The sequence below is a fragment of the Passer domesticus genome, chromosome 1 (assembly GCF_036417665.1).
Source record: "Passer domesticus isolate bPasDom1 chromosome 1, bPasDom1.hap1, whole genome shotgun sequence".
NCBI classification, from domain to species: Eukaryota; Metazoa; Chordata; class Aves; order Passeriformes; family Passeridae; genus Passer; species Passer domesticus.
Genome location: NC_087474.1, coordinates 67,783,454 through 67,804,016, shown reverse-complemented (window position 1 = coordinate 67,804,016; position 20,563 = coordinate 67,783,454). Strand labels below are relative to the sequence as shown.

General features: G+C 41.3%; 1 protein-coding gene across 6 annotated transcripts in view; it reads left to right on the top strand.

Annotated features, from left to right (window-relative positions):
* Positions 1-20,563, top strand: part of NFATC1 (nuclear factor of activated T cells 1) — a 110,494-nt gene that overhangs the window by 62,940 nt on the left and 26,991 nt on the right. For 2 of the 6 annotated variants that reach the window (XM_064422408.1, XM_064422419.1), the window contains exons 7-9: positions 1,297-1,352; positions 2,582-2,714; positions 15,261-15,947. In XM_064422408.1, coding sequence (XP_064278478.1) covers positions 1,297-1,352; positions 2,582-2,714; positions 15,261-15,947 — 876 coding nt within the window. Of the gene's footprint in view, positions 1-1,296; positions 1,353-2,581; positions 2,715-5,315; positions 5,599-15,260; positions 15,948-20,563 lie in introns of those variants that run through there. The other 4 variants (XM_064422430.1, XM_064422441.1, XM_064422451.1 and 1 more) reach the window with 4 other exon arrangements.

Genomic DNA, 20,563 nt, shown 5'->3' with positions numbered 1-20,563 from the left:
TTCATGTTGTGCTTTTTTCTATACATTTAAGAGAAAAGGGTTTTGGACATTAAAACAATCACTGGGGATAGTCCCTCAGCAGCATTCCTTTCACAGTAGGACAGCTGTACACAAAAATATTATTTACAGACATTTGTAATAAATCAGACAGTTCTAAATGCATCACCTCCATCCTGGCCATGAAAAAGAAAAAGAAAAAGTGCCATTCACTCTTTTACCTTTCAGAGGGCTGTTTTTCTAAGGCAGGCCCACATCCATGTGACGAAGTTCAAAATAACAAATATTTGCATTTGCATGTCCCAATGCTTCAATAAATGTACAAAAGAGATGACATAAAGTCTCCATTTCCACTTCATTTCAGTAACATCTGGTGGGACTCGTGAAGCTGCATGTGTCTCCACTGTCCAGATTATCCAGCAGTCTGCTTATGGCCTTTCATTTGTGTTTTTCTAGGCCTTCAGAATGGAAACCTTACATTCTGTATTACTTTTTTCATTTCTTTCCTATTGAGATCTGAAGATGCAAGGAAATAAAAGTTCACCTTGTTTTCCAGTGATTTCTGTATCAGTAATGTGCAGGAAAATTGACTGGACAAAGTCAGTTTCCCCCAGAAAACATGTTCCCAGAAGAAGTTATAGTTGTGGCTTAAATCTATGTTTGCGTGAAAACAGAAATTCGGTAAATTTGAAGGCCCCAACACACCACTAAAAGCAGCTCCAGAAGTGGGACCACAGTAGCTGAACAAAACCAACTTCAAAATGGAGTCTAAAGTTGTGTTTCCAAGCATATGGCTTTGCCTTTTGACCCAAGTAGCAGAATTATGACAAGCCAGACTAGGAGTATGTTAAAATCAAATCGTGCATGGTTGAGTAGCTTCCTTAATGCTACCTTACTTTTTGTATTGTTTAATATTAATATTGAATATGACTTAGAGCCTGGGTAGTGTTCAAAATAAGTATGAGTAATGTTGTCTGAAAGTTCAGCAAATTGAGATGTAGAACAGTTGCATATTTTGTCCAGGCTAGTGGCAGAGCAAAGTCTCAGTGGCTGCCCCCCGTCATGGTATCATTCACTCTGGATTGTGGTTCTTCCCTTCAGAAAAGCTGAAGGGGCTCCTGTCACAGGTGACCCAGATGGTCTCTTAGTTGGGCAATGCTTTGGGCAATGCATTGTGAGAGCTCCTTTTCACATAAGCAGTGCCCCTTCAGAGAGATTGTTTTTGTGAAAGTTGTTCCTTTCTTGGCTTGGGAAAGGAAAAAAGGAAAGAACTAGATATCTTTTTCTTTTGTCTTGTAGATGGTCACCATGTGTGGGAAATGGAAGCCAAAACCGACAAAGAAATGTGCAAGCCAGTAAGTCTGCCTTAAATATTTTAACATCAAGATGAAAAATATATATTGCCTTCTCCAGCACTGTTGCTAAAGAGGGATTTCCAAGGCTTTGGCACTGAAACAGAACAAGTACTTAGGCCTCCCCTCCTGGAAATCTTTCTTTAACGTGAGCATGGGGTAAAAAGCCTTCGCTGGAAAATATCCCAAAAGTAGGAGAGACCATTTGGAAAATATTTTTTCATTGTCCAGGATGGGCCAGTTCCATCTGCTCATCTTTTGTCTTGCGGGGTCAGTTCTTTCTGCTGCTCCCAAAGCAATTTCTGATAATTTTCCTTGGCTTTCCTCTCTTCAGCAGGACAAACATGAGTCCCCTCACAGGATATCAGCTCCACATTGGAGAAGTGTGGCTCCCCCAGCTATGACTCTAAGTGGGAAGTGCATCCACTATTCCACGTCTGCAGGCATATGCAATACTTGCAAACCTGCAGGCAAACAATTTAAAGATCTCAGCCAAATTCAGGCTAAATGCTAAGAAGAGAATTCCCTGTTACTCTTTCCAAAAGCGCCAAGGGAGGTTTTGATGGTCATTGCAGATTCACTGTGCATATGTGTGAGTTGATGCCCTAGAAGCTAAGTCATTCCTTAGCCCCATGCAGGAGTATTTGGTTTCTGACAGTGGAAGATCATTTGCACATTCTCCAGCCCTTTTTCATGTTGCACTGTTGCAACAATGACTCTCCCATCCACAGAAGCTAGCATGCTTAAAACTCCCTGAGTTGTTATTTTAAAATATATTTCACTGTCGAAAATGGAAATATTTGAGTAATGCTGTCCTAATGCCTTTTAAAGGAAATATTGTTAGGTTCAGATACATCAGGGATGACCTGCCAACCGAGCTGTTGTGCTTTCTCCTGCTCAGTTAGAGACCACAATTTGATTGTGGTCCCAGATTCTTGACAGAGGCAGGCTGGATAGAGTCTTGTGCATATGCAGTATCATATTTGCTGTCCAAAGGGAAGAAGTAAGGGCTAGTGATTTTGTAAAGATCTGAGCCATACTAAAATAATTACCCCACTTCTAGAGTCCTTGGCAAGGACACTGGGCATGGTGGGAAGCCATCCTTGCCCACAAAGCCACCAGTTTCCCTTCAGAGAGTGTTTCTCTTCCTTCCTGGGGCTAGCTTTTCAATACTATTGTACAGCTAGACTGCCTTAGTTGTGCCTTGACTTTCTGAATTGTTGCTTTTGCAGAATTCATTGGTGGTTGAGATACCCCCTTTCCGCAATCAGAGAATTACCAGCCCTGTTCAAGTCAACTTCTATGTCTGCAACGGGAAAAGAAAGAGAAGCCAGTACCAGCTTTTCACCTATCTTCCTGCTAATGGTAACAAAACAAATTCCTTATCTCTGCTAGTAAAAGTGAGAGATAATGATGATACATGGTTGTAATAATTCTTTAGTAATTTGAATATTTTGGAAGTATACCTGGTGCTATGGGAGTGAGAACGAATCCAGGAGAGCTGCCTTTGTCTCTACTGCCCATACAAGACACCACCTCTGCAGATTATTTCCATTTTCATTGGTGGCAGAGGCCTGTTGAAACAAGGACTTCAACTTTTGGGAGATGAAGAGCCACAGCACAAACTCAGATGCTTGTGAAGGCACTGAGCTCTCTGTTAAGCTGCTGTCAACCCTTTCTAACCCCAGAGGGTAAATTGCATTCAAATAACATTTCTAAATTCACACCACAATATTTTAAGCATGCTGGGCTCTGAGCTGGAGATGGTGTGTGGGTTCCCCTTGCAGTCATCTCGCACCTTGCTGCCTTGCACAGAGTGAACATTGAGATGGACAACGCGGGTAGAGATCGGAATGCTCCGTGTAAAATGCTTCATGGATGGGAAATATTCAGAAACATGTGACAATTTTTTTTTTTTTTTATCTTATATGGGTAGCTGTGAAGTGACAATAAAGTCACTCATGATAGCTGAATTCCAAGCAGGCTTGTATGAAGATTTTAATAGATAGTAAATTCAGATTTTTTAAAAATTATTATTTGAAATGGCTTTTTTTACCAAGAACACGCTGGGGGAAAGCAGAAAAAGAAAGGTAGTTGTTTTGTTGTTGTCATTTGGAAAGCAAGAGGAATTAGAAAAAAATATTAAGCTATGCTTTTTTGTAGACTTTCCAAGCAAAAATAATCCTTCTGTGGGAAATACCAACAAAGCCATATTCAAGTCATGCCACATGACTTGAAGAGACATGCTAACTTTTTGTAGGTGAAATCCCATAAAGTACACATTTGCAATTTCACCCAGTTAGCATGCGTGCACTTTTATTGGGACTTAAATTAAAAATAAGAGTACAGGAAGCCTGACATGGCAACGGAGAACTTATTGCATATGTTCTGTGTAGCTATGCTTCACTGAATCAGCCTACTTATGCAAACTTCATTCCCAGTGGGGATGTCTGTACATTTAAAGACTGTTCATCTCTTAAATTGGAAAGAAAAAGAGTTGTTATTCTCTTCCACAACACTTTTCAGCAACAAAAATCAGTTGTTGAGGCAGTCAGGTATTGCCTTGTCACCCAAGTTACCCTCATAAATATTTCAGATTCAGGCCTCTTCTTAGCTACTGTTTATTAAGCAGCATCTTCCCTTCGGCCTTTACATAGGCCTTCTTTTACCATTGTATTCTAAACCCGGGAATAGTGTGCACTCCTGCAGAATTGGCTTATGCTATCTCTATTTTCTGTTTGGAACATTTGATGTGAAGAGATGGGAATACATACTAGTGACAGCAGACTTAGTGACAGCAGGGAACCAGCCTAGGCTTTATTCTGCAAAGACATCTTTAATTATGGTAATTGTTGAAAACATTAGGAATCTTGTTTAGTCTGCTGTACCAATTTAAATTCAAGTGAAATCTTTTAATTTCAGCGTGAGGAAACCTGAAACAAAAAATGCAACACCAGGGTAGGGTAAAGGAAAGCAGGTATTCCTAGTAAATATTCTTTCCTTCCTATTTGGGTCTCCATTCACATTCTCTTAATACATATGTATATGTGCATATAGCTAATTGAAAAACATGTTGCGTTCTTTGCAGCCTCTCCCATAGCAGAGGTAAAAGTGAATGTGCTTCTGCAATCATCAGAATTAATAGCGTAGTATGTTTTTATTATGTTTGCGTTGTAATGCCTTGTGTTACAGCTGTAAGGTTTTGCCCTTCTGTGGCTGGTATTTTTTTCCATTGTGCCTTTCAAAGATAGATACAATCGCCTCCGCTATGTATTTAGAAACCACGTACAGTGATTGAATCAGTCATTTATGCTGCTGTATTTCTAGGAGTCATTTTAGGCTTCATTTGATTTCAGTCACAACATTCTTTTACTGCTTCAAGGCGTTGTAGAAAACCAAAGTTTAACTCATGCAGAAAAAATTACCTGACTCAAGAACCACTGGGTGATCAGTGTAAAAAAATCTAGATGAGATAAGCATGATTTTGGCCCAGGTAACACTTTGTCTGTTGTTTAAACAAATCCCACAAACAGAGAAGGTGTAGGGTTTTGACAAGCAAATGTCAGAGTGATCATGAAGTGTAAGATGTGGTTTTACACAAATGAAACGGTATCCTGTAAGCTGCTTCTTCTTTTTCTTCTTCTTCTTCTGTGCTTTAGGACTAATCAAATGCTGTATTTCAGGGCCTACTGTAGTTTTGCAGGTATTTCTGTGTGAGGGAGCTTTTAAAAGCTTCATGATGCACATCAGATATATATTGTACAGCTCAACTGGACTGTGCCAAAGCAAAATACCAAATGTGGACTAAAGCCTAAATATTATGTGAAGCCCCTGGCTGTGCTCCTGGGGTGGGTGTGGGCACACACAGACCAGTGGTAGAGCCATGGGCTTGCTGTGCAGCTCCCACCCCCTCTGCGGGGCAGTAGGGGCTTTTTCCTGTAGCTCCTATTTCTCCTCATTCCCTAGGGGAAAACAGCCAGTGGATCCAGGGACACGTGACCTCACTCATCCCACCTCCCATGGATGGTCCTATAGCATCTCCATGGAGTACAGCTCTGTGACATGCAGCCAGCACAAGCTGCCATCTCCAGCAGTATTATTTCACCACCACAGGGCTTCTTCGTGCTGTGGAGGTGTGGCAGGATTGTACCTTCCCTGTGTTAGCTGAAGTGTTTGGCAGAGCAGGGACTTACTTGGTCTTCACCAAGTTTCTGCTTCAGAAATAAAAAAACTGCTATAAAAATGAAAATCTTATTGCACTGTAAATGAAAAGTTTAAGTAACAAAACAAAACAGAAAATAGATGCTTTGCAAAAGGAGCCAAGGTCTTGAAAACAGGCTTGCCTTAAGTCTTTGGCTTGGGATAGACTGTAAACCTAAGTACTCATAATCCATATTAATTGAAATTTTGCTTTACTGTTCTGCTAAATTTGAGCAACTTCTGAATCCTGTATTAGCTTATATTGTACATAAATGACTGTAATGTCATTTTTTTAGTGTTACTTCAATGATACATATCACTGAGAAATTGCACATCAGTTTTGTCCTGGAGCCTGCAGGCTTGTAGGCTCTTGAGACTCCTCCACAGACATGCCTGGTGCAGAAATATAAGTAGTTTCCATACCATTCTGGCACAGGGAAATTCCTGCAGGTCATATGGTAAGTACTGATAACATTTTGCATTGCCACATCCCATCAAAATTTGAGGAGAAAGGCTCTGGACTAGACACTGCAGTCAGAAGTCTGAGCAGAGCACAATGAGCAGACCCTTGGATGTTCATCTCCATCACGTGCAGCAGAACATTTTGGAAAGCCACGTTTCAGGGTTAAACTAAGCCGGAGAGTCTGAAGAAGAATACGGGCATATATGCTGTGGTTCCAAATCCTGTGTTTTCATCTAAGAAAGCTGAAGGAGTTCTGCTCAGAAGACTTTAAACAATGAATGATAAGGATTAGATTTCTGTCTGTTTGGATTTCTTTTAAGTAGGTACAAAAAAAAATAGAGGAAATGTGTTCAAGAACTTATTTTTGCAGATAGGAGTCAGTGCTCTCTATGTTTTCTGTTATCCAACCAGTATTGATATCAAGAATGTTGAACACAGGAAAGTTTTTCTTTGAATTTTATTTAGACAAGTAGTGATATTTGACTAACCAAAGACAGGCTAGTTTGTCCAGGAAATATTTAATAAAAAGGAAAAAGGAAAGTTGATGTGTTTCTTCTACTGGAATGAAAAATACGCTTTTGCAAAGAGTTGATGATAAAGTATTTCCAGTTTCTGTTTCTGTCAGGCTTCTTAATTTTCAAAGCATTATTAAAAGATCATTTCATTGCTTCTGGTATTTATTAAAATGGTGTTGATATTCTGGGTAACTCTTACTTTGAGATGCGTTTCGCTACCCACAGTGCCAGATTTCCAACTACACAGGTTTCACACACAGATACAGCTTTTCTGCAGTCCCTTTGCCTCCCTGCAGTCATCTGCACAAGTCTCCGAGATGTTGAGCTCCTCTGAAAACCTGGCCACAGTGACTTGGTGGGGTTGGAAGTCCTTTGAATCTGTGGGTGTGTAGCTGTGCCAAGAGCCTGCCTGTGGTGACTAGATGTGCCTCAGTATTGTGGTTTACAGCCCAGTGGCACAGAAGTGAAGCTCTTAAAATTGTAGAATAGAATCGTAGAATACCTCAAGTTGGAAGGGACCCATAAGGATCATGAAGTCCAACTCCCCACTCCTTGCAGGACCACCCCTTGGTGTACATCTGAAAAGGGTGTGTGCTGCCCATGGCATATTGTTGTCAGCATTCTCCTGACTTACTGCCTCTGCTCTAGAATTATCCCCTGCCCACCATACAGATGGGTGCAACACTTTTCTCATGGCTGCATTGAGCAGCCATGCCTCTGTTTCACCTCAGCCCTTCCACCCACATCTCACTCCCTAAGTTAAAAAATGACATCAGCCCCCTTAGCAGAAATGAGGATGCAAAGTGTTGCCACTCTAATGTGACACAGCATGTGGCTTGTGCTGATTGTCTCCTGACACCTCTCACTTCTCAGTATTTGTTGTATTTTCCTGCTTGAGGTCGGCAAAATTATTAGCCTAGTCCTTTATGCAAACGATGGTGATTTGGGGGCTGCTGGGGAAGCATGGCCAATGCAGGGCCTGTGTTTAGCAGGCACTGTAACCAGTGGCTGGTGCAATTCCACCTCAGCACCACCTCAACAAGGGGACGGAGCATGGCTGTGTCAGTCTTGGAGCCTCAGACCTGTTGGAGGTGTTTTCATCCTCAGGAGCATCTGCACTGCTGCAAAGCCAGCACATGGCAGGACAGGGCAACAGAAGGGATGGGGTGAGAGGTTGGCCCCAGGGGACTTTATTTTAGGTGACAGCATGAATCACATTTACTCATTTTTACACTATACACTGACACAGTTTATTTAGTTTTGGCTACTCAGTGCCTGATTTGACATTTAGCAGAGTAACTAAAAGCAGGTGAGGTTTTGTCAGAGTCCTGTTCTCATTTATGACAATCACAAAATTTATCATCATTGGGTGTATGAGCCTCTCCACTCTCATCCAGGAGCCATGGGAGGTCTGTGGAGGAGCAGAGTAGGCTCGTGGTGCACTCACCAGCATTACACCCTCAGGTCCTGGGAACCCACTGGAGCTGCCCATGCTTCATGCACTGCCCACACTTCATCCATGTGACATCCATTTTCAGCAGTCAGACAGAGCCCAGCCACATCTGACCTGCACACAGAGTCTGTCTTGATCTGTGTGGAGGCATATGAGGAATGCTGCCTCTCTCTGGTGCTCCATCTTCACCTGGAAGGCCAGGAAAAAATAACCTGTCTGATTGCCCTGAGAAAGGCAGGGGTGGACAAGTGCTCTGTAGAAGCCCCATGGCTGTGTTCTGATGGCTGTGACCATCAGAATGATCATCCCTATCAATTAACTTCCAGTGCATAAAATTATCTTTTGTCAGTATCTCAATTTTCAAGTATTTCCCTTCAGATGAAAAAAACCCAGCCTGTAATTTTGGTAATTGAACTCCTCTGCATGAGCATTTTGAGGACTCCTTGCCTTGCTTCCCAGTGATTTCACATGCACACAGGGATAAAGTCAGCACTGGTTGTGTAATGTTGTGCAGCATCATCACAAAAGACCTCAGCCGGGTGTATTTTAACATCTGACAGACGTGACATAGAAAGCCTTGGCTGGTGCAGACTGGGTGTTGTGCACAGTTAAGTGTCCAGTTGAAGGCAGCAGTGGAGCTACGTGCTGCACCACACTGTGGAAGGAGCAGCAGAGCAGCCCAGGTGGGCATATCACAGGACTTGATTTTCCTATTCAACACTGGAGGATTGAACAAAGTGTTATGGTGAAAAATTGTGCCTTTTAAGAATTTTTATCTCTTTCTTTTGAAAGAAAGCTAATGCATAACCTTCTGTACTAGTAAAACCCAAAATGCCCTCCACCTACCTTCTACTTCTCCCCACCTGATTTAGCAGGGCATGCAACAAGCTACCGTATATAATCTTCTGTCTCATAAATATGTGTAGAATAACCTAATAGTTTAACAGCTGTTGAAAATCATTTAGCAAATGAGTTAGCTGGAAAGCACTTCCAAATCAGATAATGTCACTGTCCAAGATTATGTGGTGAGGTGTATGCACAAGGTTTCCATCTCCCCGAGCTATTGTTGTATAAAACTGTATATATTCATCTGAACCTGTAAAAATCTATACACAAAACTCAAAAAGGGCTGGCAGGTAGGCAATCATCTTTTGGAGTTAGATCTCCTTATGAGTAGCACCGGTAGTAATGTACAAACAAGAGAGGGCAAGTTCAGATACTTGTGCACATAAAAGTTGCACACACACACACGGGTGCTCCCTGCAGTGTCGTGATGGCAGGGGGCTTCCTTTGTGTCTGAGTCACCGTGCACTGGATTTAGTAACTAAAAGCAAAGGCTTGATAGCAGCTTGACCTTTAAGTGTTTTGGTTTAATAGGTGCCTGGGGAGAACACCAAGTTCATAGACAGCATCTGCACAGGTCCCTGTAGTTGACTGTCTCACAAGATCCCTGAGACCGAGTGCTCGTCCCTTGTCGCTGAGGTTGCCACTGCTGCACATATGTTGGCAGGGCATTTCAGAAAGTTTTGCTTAGCCACGCTGCTCGGGTGTTTCTGAAGCAGGGATTATGTTTGGTGAGGACAGCCAGCCCCTCGCCTCTCCCCAGCACTGGCTGCTCCACGGTCAGAACAAGGGGTGAGGCCTCAAGTATGCTGGATCCAGCCAGTACTGCAGCAGCAGCCAGGATTTTGTCTGCACAAATCCAGAGTGGCTGAACTGCACATGGAGATGTGTCCACATCCCTAATTAGTCCCTGGTCAACCAGCAGCAAATCAGTGACAGCAGCTGGGGTCACACACAGTGCTGTGTCTTCTGAAGGTGTGCTGCCAGTATCAAAACTGACTGACAAGGAAGGATTTCAAAGGCACAAATGGCCTTTCAGAGCTCAACTCAGTAATGAAGATTTAGATAGCTAATTTCTCAGCTCTCTTTGAAAGTCCCATCCCAAATTCTTACCAATTGCCAGACATTTAGTCCAGAAGTTGAAGAAATGTGTGTGTGCACATGATGAAAAAAGTAGTGTTTTGATTTTCATACTCTTAACTAAAATCTGTGTGCAGGTGCCAGGCAACTACATCATAGTCTACACCATGAAAGGAAGCTATTTTGTTGGATAAGTTCAATCAAACTTGAGAGTAAAATAAATATATTTTAGTGCTGTAAATGTCTACACTGATAATACTGCATGGAAATGGGAATTTGATAGCTAAATGTTAATCAGGATAATTGTTTATTTGATAAGATTTTATTTTTTGAGTTCACATATTTTAATAGCATTCCTCCCCCCCAAAAAATGAAAAAAATTTTAAAACACATCTGGATTGCTGAAGTGCGAAAGCAAACACACACTTATTAGAATTGTCAAAAAATATGTATAGTTTATATCTGAGCACTTTCTGACTCCCTTTACTGAATGTGCATGATTTATTATTTTTCTTCTAGGTTTGATATATTAACTTTTTACCTGCTAGAAAGGCCTTACATTTAAATGTGGGCTTGCAGAATTGGCTGAAATATTTCTCCCAGATTCAGAAACACACAGAAGGACCATTGTCTTCCACCAGTGCCTTGGTATGATGTCATAACCCTGATCTCTCTGAGTAAGAAGCTTTGATTTATAGCTAGGGCTGTTGCCAAAGCGTGGTTCTCAGAACTTCATATTAAATTAGATGACATAATGACATGAGTTCAGAGTCTAAGAAGGCATCACCAAATCATTGAAAACCAATTTGAAATTAATTTGCTTATCAGACTAATTTAGAACAGTGACTTCTGTCATATTTTACTATTCAAAATCAAGGACTGTTTAAAACAGTCTGTCAGCTGACATAATGCATTTTGAAGTAACAGGCATTAAAAATTTCACTGTACCAAACTTGCATTCATTTTTACCTTTTTAGGGCAAGGGCCAGATCTTTCAGCACTCTTAAATGAATAATGTGGCTTCTGAGTCTCATCTTTTGTGTATACAATTCTACAAATTCTGGCTTCATTGCTGCAGTTTATTATAGGTAAATCTCAGTGTATCGCAAATTCAGTCACAGTTTTTTATTTTAGCCAGCTGAGAATCTGCAAGGCTGGGTGCTACCTCAGCACCATGGAGCAGTTCTGAGACAGAGCAATTTTTGCTGTTTGGTATGGCTCTGCTGGATTTAAGAAGTGACTGTTTCTGCTGAAACTGCTCACAGGTTCTGAACAGCTGTAGGACTTTGCAGTTAATTGCCAGCCCAGGCCTCCTGTGTGACTGACTAGGAGTGTGTCTTTTAGCTGGCAGGGTGTTACCAAGTAATTCAAGATTTGACATATTTGACCTAGAAGTTAGGCTAATACTGTTCTCTGTTAAATATTAATCCTGAGAAAATTAGCGGTGCTGTCTATGTCACATTGCATCTCCCTCTCTGAAATACTCACTTGTAGAAGTCAGTGATGAAGTGAATGTGTGTTATGACAGCTAGCTTACCATGCCTCCATGGGGATGTTGAAAAGGGCTCAAAACCCCTTTTTCAATCTAGTTTTGTAAAGACTGGCAGTTCCTCAATCATGAGTCAGTAGATAAGTGGTAACACAAGCTGGCCTGTGAACTGTGCTGTCCGCTGTGTTGTCTTGTGCGGAGGGCTCCCCTGTGAACTGCCTAGGGTTCTCCTGTGCAGAGCCCAGATTTGGACTTGAGGGTCCCTTCCAAGTCAGGGTATTCTATGATTTTCATATCTGGGAGAAAACGGTGAAGGTGGGTACTAAGGTTTGTATCAAGTTCTAAGTCAGATGCAGTTGCCCACCCCAGCTGAGCACCTCAGTCCCCCAGAAGTCAGTGAGACAATGGGTGAGGATGTATTAGTTCCTTGTAGCCTCATTACAGTGTTTGAGTAACACCACAGACACTGTGATGGTAAGTAGGTAGCCAGTGAATACAGCTACCTGCATTGGTAGGTAGTAGAGCTATGACTATTTTCAAAGCACACCTCCTCCCATTGGTTTGGGGAGGTGTGCCTTGAAATAGTCATAGCTCTTACTTCGAGCCCTCTAAAGTCCATTGAAGAGCGGAAGAAAACAGTTGCCCTTTCAAAGAAAAAATGTGAGGTGGTTTTCACCAATTTCCGACACAATCAGAATTGATACTTTCTTAATATATATTATTAATGATATTTTCAGAATGGCCAGATCAGATGCACAGGTAGTTTGAGTTGAGTTTGCAAATAAAAACATTGGGGAAGATTTTTGGCCTTTGTTACTCTGTTTGTTGAAGATACATAGGCTGGAGAGAAGCAGGTAATAAACAGAGTAGCATAAACAAGCCATTAACTGATGTAATGTAGCAATTTGTGGTATTGTGTCCTCCCCAAGTCAAGTACTATGGTTATTCATGTAAAATACTAAAGTTGAGATCTGGCTGGAAGGGCAATGTTAATGTCTTCCATTTCTTCTGGCATGCTCAGCTTTACAGGTATGATTCCAGATCATCTGGTTTCTTCTTGAGAAAAACAAAATAATCTTCCAGACCTCCTTTCTCCAAACTGGTACCTCATGAAGACATTTGCTGTTTTTTTAAGGGGGTTGAGTGGCTGCCATCCCAGCCTGTATGATGCTCGCACTCACTCTGCACAGGGTTAATGGCTATGCAGCTGGCAAAACACAGAAAAGTCAGATACAAATCCCTTCACCATTTCAGCAGGAATACTTTTTCTGTCTTCTAGTGTGATACTTATTCTAGTGATGAGATTAGCATACAAACAAAATATATGAAACTGAGCAAGGGCTGACTTTCTTTACTGTGTTGAAAAAACACATTAAAAAAGGTAATGAAGATAGTTCAGTCGAACAAGTTCAGGCAGCTCTAAGCATAAGTGCAGGTTGTATTTGTCCATTTAAAGACAATATGTTTCCCATTAAATAACCGATGCCCATAAGTATTAGCTCAAAGCAAAACAACTCTGACTAGCCCTGAGCAGTCTCTGTTTTCCCTCTGAATTGGTAGGCACTAGGAGTGTCTTTGGCTGCTGTCGCCATCTTCAAGTGAGTTTTGGACTAACAGGTGTGGAGTAGAGTCCCTGCCACCCATCAGTCCTTCACCTCGTGCAGAGCAGGACTTTCTGGTGGTCCTCCATTGGCTGCAGTATGTGTATTCCAGTGCAGCAACATACAAAAAAAAATTTCACAATATTCATGACCACTAGCCAGACCTCCAAATGGACCCTATGGCATTGCTTTTTTAAAGAAAAAACACAGACTGAAGTGACAATAAAATGCAATGGTGTGCTGCAGAAGAGCTGCAATGAAAAGCCAGCCTGAGATCAGGAACCTGTCTTCTGTAAAGCCTCCAGCCTGCCTGCCACCAGGGCTATAATCCTTCCCTGGGTTATAACCAGTCAGACAACTCCAGGGTTTATTGGAGTTGTATTGCCAGTGGTTGAGTGTGGAATTATTTAGCACAGGTGTTTCTATAACAGTGATATATTGGGAAAATTCGGTGTTCAACAACCATCATATTTCCAGCTGTGCTGTGGTTAGTGCTAGCACAGTGAACCTAATATAAAACATGTGAGAATATTTGCTAGCTCAGGAACTTATTAAAGGTATTTTCTTACAATATCTGAGTTGCTGTGTTTATCTAGGTGCGTTTCTTCGGTCTTGCATTTTCCTAAAGGGTGTGATAGTGGTTTTGTCAAGGTGTCACTGGACGTGGAATCTGTTTCTCTCCAACCAAGTGCATTAGTAGCCCTGCTAGCGACTATGCAGCACCCAAACTGGTGAAAATAAGATTATGAGAAATCCAGTGACAGTCTGTCACACCTAGCCTATTTGTCTTGAGCAGCACCTGTGCATCTGTTACATATATAGACCTGTTTTTACTGGGGTGCTAGAAATCTTGAAACAAGTGTTGCAAGCATCTACATGTAGAAGAACATAAAAGGAACAAAGTTAACAAGGGGCTCAGGGACTCTAAAACAAGGGTAGTGAAGTGCATTCACCACCAACAAAATCTGTGAGTGTTAAATGGGGTTTTATATGTACAGATGGACACGTGCATTTTAAGGGGCTCAAAAAGACTCATACACAAACATAATAAATGGCTGGAAAATGTGTAAGTGTTTTGTAAAACACATGCAAATAAAAATACAGTCAGAGACCCTTGTGCAACACACATGTATCTGAGCTGAGTTGTGAAATGATTTTTCCTTATTAACTTTGTGCCACAATGGGTTGGTTAGTAGAGTATTATGAAAAATATTCTCTAGTGTCACCAGAAATTTTTTAGAAAGAAGATAAATGCCACTATGCATCCATACTTGATTGTTGCATGCATTAGAGCTGCATCTGACTAGAGAAAAGTACATCTACAGTCTAGCTTGGCTCTATTATTTGTAATTTTCCTTACAGAGAATTTGGTCAGTTTTGTCTGTGCACTGCATCTGTTGTAGGAGAAGCTTCAAAGACACCTCTCTTTGATTTGAGAGAGAAAGTAAATATTGAAAAGACACCTCAATTTGACAAAGGATCTTTCCTTGATTGGAGAAAGCAGCTCTGCATTTGTCATGACTGAGTTGATGCTCACTGGCAATCATTTCCGTCCACATTCTGGTAGTTTTTAGAGATGTGACAGCTCAATTAGGGCATTGTTTGGGACAAGGGGTAGAGCAAGCAGAGGTCTCTAAAACAGGAATCAGTTTTTCTTGGTAGCCAGAGACTGACTAACATTTGTTAGGATCTGACATTAGGAAAACCAAATGCAATTATGTAAAAAACTAAACAAATAAGATCTCACTCTTTCAAAAATATTCTCATAATTGAAAACTTCTTGTACATAGCACTTTGTCACGTGTCTTTGCAAATTTATTTTCATTGAACTCTAAAAGCCCCATCTCTACCTTATTGTTCTCCAGTTCACTGCATGTACAGACATTTATCAAATGGGCCATCGGTAGCTGTAGAAATGCAGTAGTCTATCCAAGTTAAAATTCTTGCCTTGATTACTACAAATCCATGGAGCCCTTGGGTCCAAAGCTTCCACTGAAGCACAGCTATTTGCAAATAGATTTTTATAGCACATTAGTGCTGGAGGAGAGTCCAAAGAAAATAGTCCTTTTCAATATTAGAACCAGCTGTGACTTTCTTGTGCTGATGACTCATTCATTTTTTTTTATAGGGTGGGAGAACTAGGCAAAAGACACACAGAGTCTTATTCACAACGTTGTTTGTTTTGCAAAGGGTATCCTAGACACAAGCCAACTTGATCATACCAATACGCAACTCATGTTTATTTAAAACCTTTTTTCTTTTAACAGTTCCAATTATAAAAACAGAACCCACAGATGACTATGAGCCTGCTCAAACCTGTGGACCAATGAACCAAGGCTTAAGCCCTCTCTCTAAACCGTACTACAGTCAGCAGATCATGATGCCCCCTGATCCTGGTTCGTGCCTCGTGGCCGGCTTTGCCTCCTGTCAGCAGAGAACCGCGGTGATGTCACCTTCTCCCAACGCAAGCCCCAAGCTGCACGACCTTTCATCCTCTCCTTACAAGTGCATCCCCAACCCAGGCCACAGTCACCTCGGACTTCAGCAGCCCGCTGGAGGTGTCCCCACCATACAGGAAGTGCCAAGGTCTATAGTTGTGCACCCAAGCCCCCCCGAGCAATCATCTCACGTCATGCTGCAGCCGCAGGTGAGTCAACATCTGAGCAGTAGCTGTCCCCTTGGTTATCAACAAACACTCTATCCCAACAGTCCCTCTTCTCCAGTTCCATCTGTTACCCAAGAGCCAACCTATTTGCAGTCCTGCAGTCCAACTCACTCATCCATAATGGGTCAACAGCAGCAGCAACTGCCGAAGGTTCACAGAAATGAGTCTCCAACAACCCAACCACTGTCATTGCCAGAGTTGCATGAGGAAAGTAATCATAATTTGGCCCCTATTCCTGTAACGATCAAGCGAGAACCTGAGGAATTGGACCAGATGTACCTGGATGATGGTAAGTCTTCCACAGCACAGGTTTGCGTTCACCATGTTGCTCTATCAGTGAGTTCCCTTAAGCCCCTCTTCTTTTGAATCCTGGTGGAAAAAAAGTTCTGTTAATGGCCTGGTGGAAAGGTGCGGACTTTGCTTGGATTGTCTTTATACAGGAAAGGGCCCTTTCATTTCATTTGCAGTAATGAAACCACATTATCTAAACATTAAATGTTGTTAGCACAGAGCTCTAGCTGCATGACCAATAGCTATGTTGTAATAATCTTAACTGTATGTTCTTGGCTTATGCCCATGCCAGTGACCTGCAGAGCTGCAGTAAAAACATATTTAGCATTGTCCCATTCATAATGCAGTGAAACGTCTGATGTGCAAATCTGTTCACTGAAACTAAATGTTAAACTGCTCTACTTCAGTTGAGAAGGTTCAAATTAAAAATGGAAGCGTATCTTTCAGCGTCACTTTTCAGTCTGTTTGCATCTGATGTTTAAGACTACCTTTTTTCCATTTTTATTGTGGCCTTGCTGCTGCTTTTTCTTTTCTTTTATTTTTCTTCTGGTTTTGTAAGATTCTGTATGTATATGTGTTTTACATGCAGCACTGAAAAATTGAAATGCTGTGATAAACTTGTAAGATCTTAGTTCCCAAATATTTACTAGTTGAATGTAATAAAAGGGATAATATGGAATTTGGTTATGTGACCTTACTGAACTGCAATTTAGCATTTGCTGCTAAGTATCCGAGTAGTATTCTGGACCCTTACCTTAATGCGGGATGGGAATTCCCTTCCTATAGCCATGTAACTTTATATAAGATACCATGCTTGTTGAAGAAGAAATGCCACATAAATGGCTGCATTGAAACTAATTGGTATCAAGGAACATCTGAATGTTATTGTCCTTTAGGGAGAATTTAAGGACAATTCATTGCACTGGTTTGGGTTTTTTTTAAATGACATTTTGTCATTCTACTTTAAACAGCATGCTACTCACTGAATTAGGATTAAAAATTAATGTTCTGGAGCCTGAGTAGCAGCGCTTTGCTTTTCATCTGTAGTAAAATTACTTTTCTTCATATTTGTTACTGTTTACATGATAGAGAGGTCTAGGGAACTTTTCCTAATTTGGAGATAAGGTCACTAGTTTTGCACAACACATCTTTTTGACAAGGTTGTCTTCATACAGTGTGCATTTTTATCACTTACCTATACTGCAAGAAGCATGATTTCAACAAGCTAAATGAGAAATGTACACAAATTAAAAAAAGCCATGGCATGACAGAATTTTGGGTTTGAGAAAAAACAGAATTTATCTATGTAAGGATGAGAATTTAGATAACTAAACCTAGTGTATAGCTGTCTTTTTGAAGAAAAGTGCAAGTAAGGCGCAGCCTTCCTGCCTTACCTCTCAAAAATATAGCAACCTCTTCTCAGACAGAATCATGAAAGCTGCCTTTGGCTGGTCCCTACTAGAGACATGGGAATGTGTCTCAGGGATGAAGGGTGAATGAAGCTCCTCAGCCATGTCTGCTTTAGGTTTCTCATGGAGGAACAGAGGGGCTTTGTTACCATGTGGTCTGAGAGAGGGGTTTTAGTATTTTCAGAAATGCACATTCTCTCTGACAAAGTGTAAATGGTTTTGTGTTTAACCTCATCTCTGTTCCATCACTCTCCACTGGACACACACGCACACCAGTCCTCTAACAGATGATCAGAACTAATTGTAGAAGCCACCATATACATCTGCACTGATACGTGAGGTTGACTTTGAAGATCTCTTCAGCTAGCCAAATCCACATATACTTCCCTTTGGCATCCAGCAGCTTTCAGAATCCTTCTGTGACTTACCACAAGAACTATAGACCAAGAAAGACGTAACAGTCCTGAAAACAGCATATAATAGGAAGAAGCCCAAGCCTTTGTAGTTCAATGAATTAAGTACCACCAGTTCCATCAAGGGGGTCAATCAGAAATGGCTAAAATTATATTTAGGTTTGTCTCAGGGATCACACTGATGGAGTTCAACCCACATGTTCAACCCTTTTCCTAACTAAACCTTACCTCTGCCTGAAGAAAAGGTCATCCACTCTATGTATATCTGAAGTGGACTACTACCCTCTTTATATTTTTCTCAGTACCTGAATGAGGGGCTAAAGGCAGGAAGTGTTTCTTGTTGGATTTGTGCTGGCCAAGATGCCCTGTTCAAACCATGCAGAGCTTTGGCATGCCTCAGACACGCAGCACAGGAGCATGAAGCTATGAGTCAGGCTGGAAGCCTGTTTAGGTATATGCTATATGCATTTATGAAGGCAGCGTTTTCACCACCACTGCAGACATTGGTCACATTACATTTAATCTGATGGAACTGCAGGCTGCTATGGAAAGGGTGGCCTTAATCTGACTTGCTCTGTCACATGTTCTTGCTGCTTCCTTCAAGTCATATCAATTGATTATGGAGCAGCAGAGCAGACTAATGGAAAATTAGCCTCCCCAAAATAGCAAAATCCACACAGTTGAGTCATGTCCACTAGCTGGGTCCAGCCCTTGAAAGCAGGACAAGAAACTTGGTGCTGTGGGTCACGGGGTGCTGCCAGGTCACTCTGGATTCCAGAAGCCCACCAATAGACCAGAGCAAGTGTGAGTTGAAACCACTTCTGATGTGATCTTATCCTCCCCAGCAACTATCTAAACTCTCATCCTGTTTTGGTTAAAAATCCCCTTCACCTGTCAGTTCCGGAAGGATGACGTCTGGGCTCCATCGCAGAGTCTCAAAGGGCAGTTTGGCCACTCTGGTGACTGCCTGGAAACCAGCAGTGATTACTCCTGGTGTCCCAGAGGGTGCTGCTCACTGAGATCAGCAGGGAAAAGGCAAAGCACAGATGCAGCAGCACCTTTGTGCCTGGTGCTGTTTCATTCACACCTCTGACCATAACAGTGGAACAAGGCACCATGAGTTTTGGCAAGTGGCTCGTATCCAAATAGGAGCAACTTGTTTTTTCATGTACCTAACTTTTTTTTTTAAAGCTGCTTTAAATAGCAGCTTTTTGAAGGTATCACCATTTTTAATTACTAGTATATCCACCTCTAAGTGGTATCCATTCACTCTTCTTGGAGGAGTGGGTAGAATATGTGTAGCATTTGTGAACAATATGAAAGCCAGAGATGGGTCAGGTGTACTTAACTGCTTTCCTTGCCTGCTATTCTGAGTATAACAACTTTTTTCCTCATCCCTGATTAATGAAATATATTAATGACATTAAAATTAAATTCTCAAAGCATCACTAATTTTAATATCTTCACAGGATCTTATAGCTATTTAATACCTCAATTTTTATCTAAAAGTATTTAAGAAATGTGAGGTATTGACATCTAACATACTTAGGGGACTGCCAGAAAAATAAAATATTCAATTGATTTTCCCAGATTATAACTAATAAAATTTTGGTTGCTTGTTTACCACTTTAGGAAGGTTTGATTTATGTATCTAATATACATAGAGCAGTTTTGGACCAGTATAAGCAGAAATCATTTGGTTTCAGCTTATGGGTTCAAAGTAATATTCATTCCTTTAGTTCTGGAATATGTCCAAATATAGACCATTTACACTGCAAAGTATGGATGGAAAAAATAGTCAATTAATTTATATAAATAGAGATCCTTTATATGACATTTTTCTGCTTTGGTAAAAGGTGGGTAGCTGAAGTAATATAAAGGGAGCACACAAAGAGAATTCCATTTTGGCAAGTAAGTTCTGGTCTTGGCAATCTTATTTTAAATCAAAATCTACAGTAGCCACCTGGGCTACTCATTAAATGTGCTGTCAATTTCAGCATGTGAATATGTGATTCCACATATAGAACATATTTAAAACTCACTCCGTAAAGTGATACCTGATATATTATGGCTGTGCTCTTGATACTGAAAGGTATCTGGCTTGGATACTAGCAACCGTTTCAAATCATTTTGAGTTCAGCCTCTTAGCAAAGATTATGGCTGACTGCCTTTGCTGCTTTCACAGGAAAATTTGATTGAAAGCCATTGAAATTGTGACACTTATGCCTGGTTTTGGTCCTCTGTGAGAGTCCGTGGTCCTTTGCAGGTGAAGAGGGAGTGTATCCTGTCCTCTGCACCAGGAGCTCTTGCAGATACCTGCAGGACACTGGGGCACTCTGGTATGTGATGCTGGGACTTACGGTGTCTCCATGTGCTTGTGCCACTCCTGCCCTGGGCAGTGAAGGTTAAGTGATGTTTGCCTTTCAGATCTAACCTGGGATGAGTGTGGGGTGCTTGGTGCTGGAGCTCATGGAAAATCATTAGGCAGACAGGCTTGAGGGACCTCTTTAGTACACGAACATGCTGTAATTTCTTTTAAGAAAATACATGTTACTTAGGTATTGATGTGTCTGCTATAGAACCCTTTGAGACGTGAAGTGGAATTAGTATTGTCCAAAGAGATGGATAGTTTGGGCAAGCTACAAGCTGTTGAGAATTTTTCCTGGTCCCTTGAACCAGATGTGAAAATTTACCTAATTTTTATCTTTGAGATCTTTACATTTGGAGTGTGCTTGTCTCTGCAGTTATCTAACTAGTACTTGGGTCAAAAGCTATGCTAGTCTGCTCTTGAA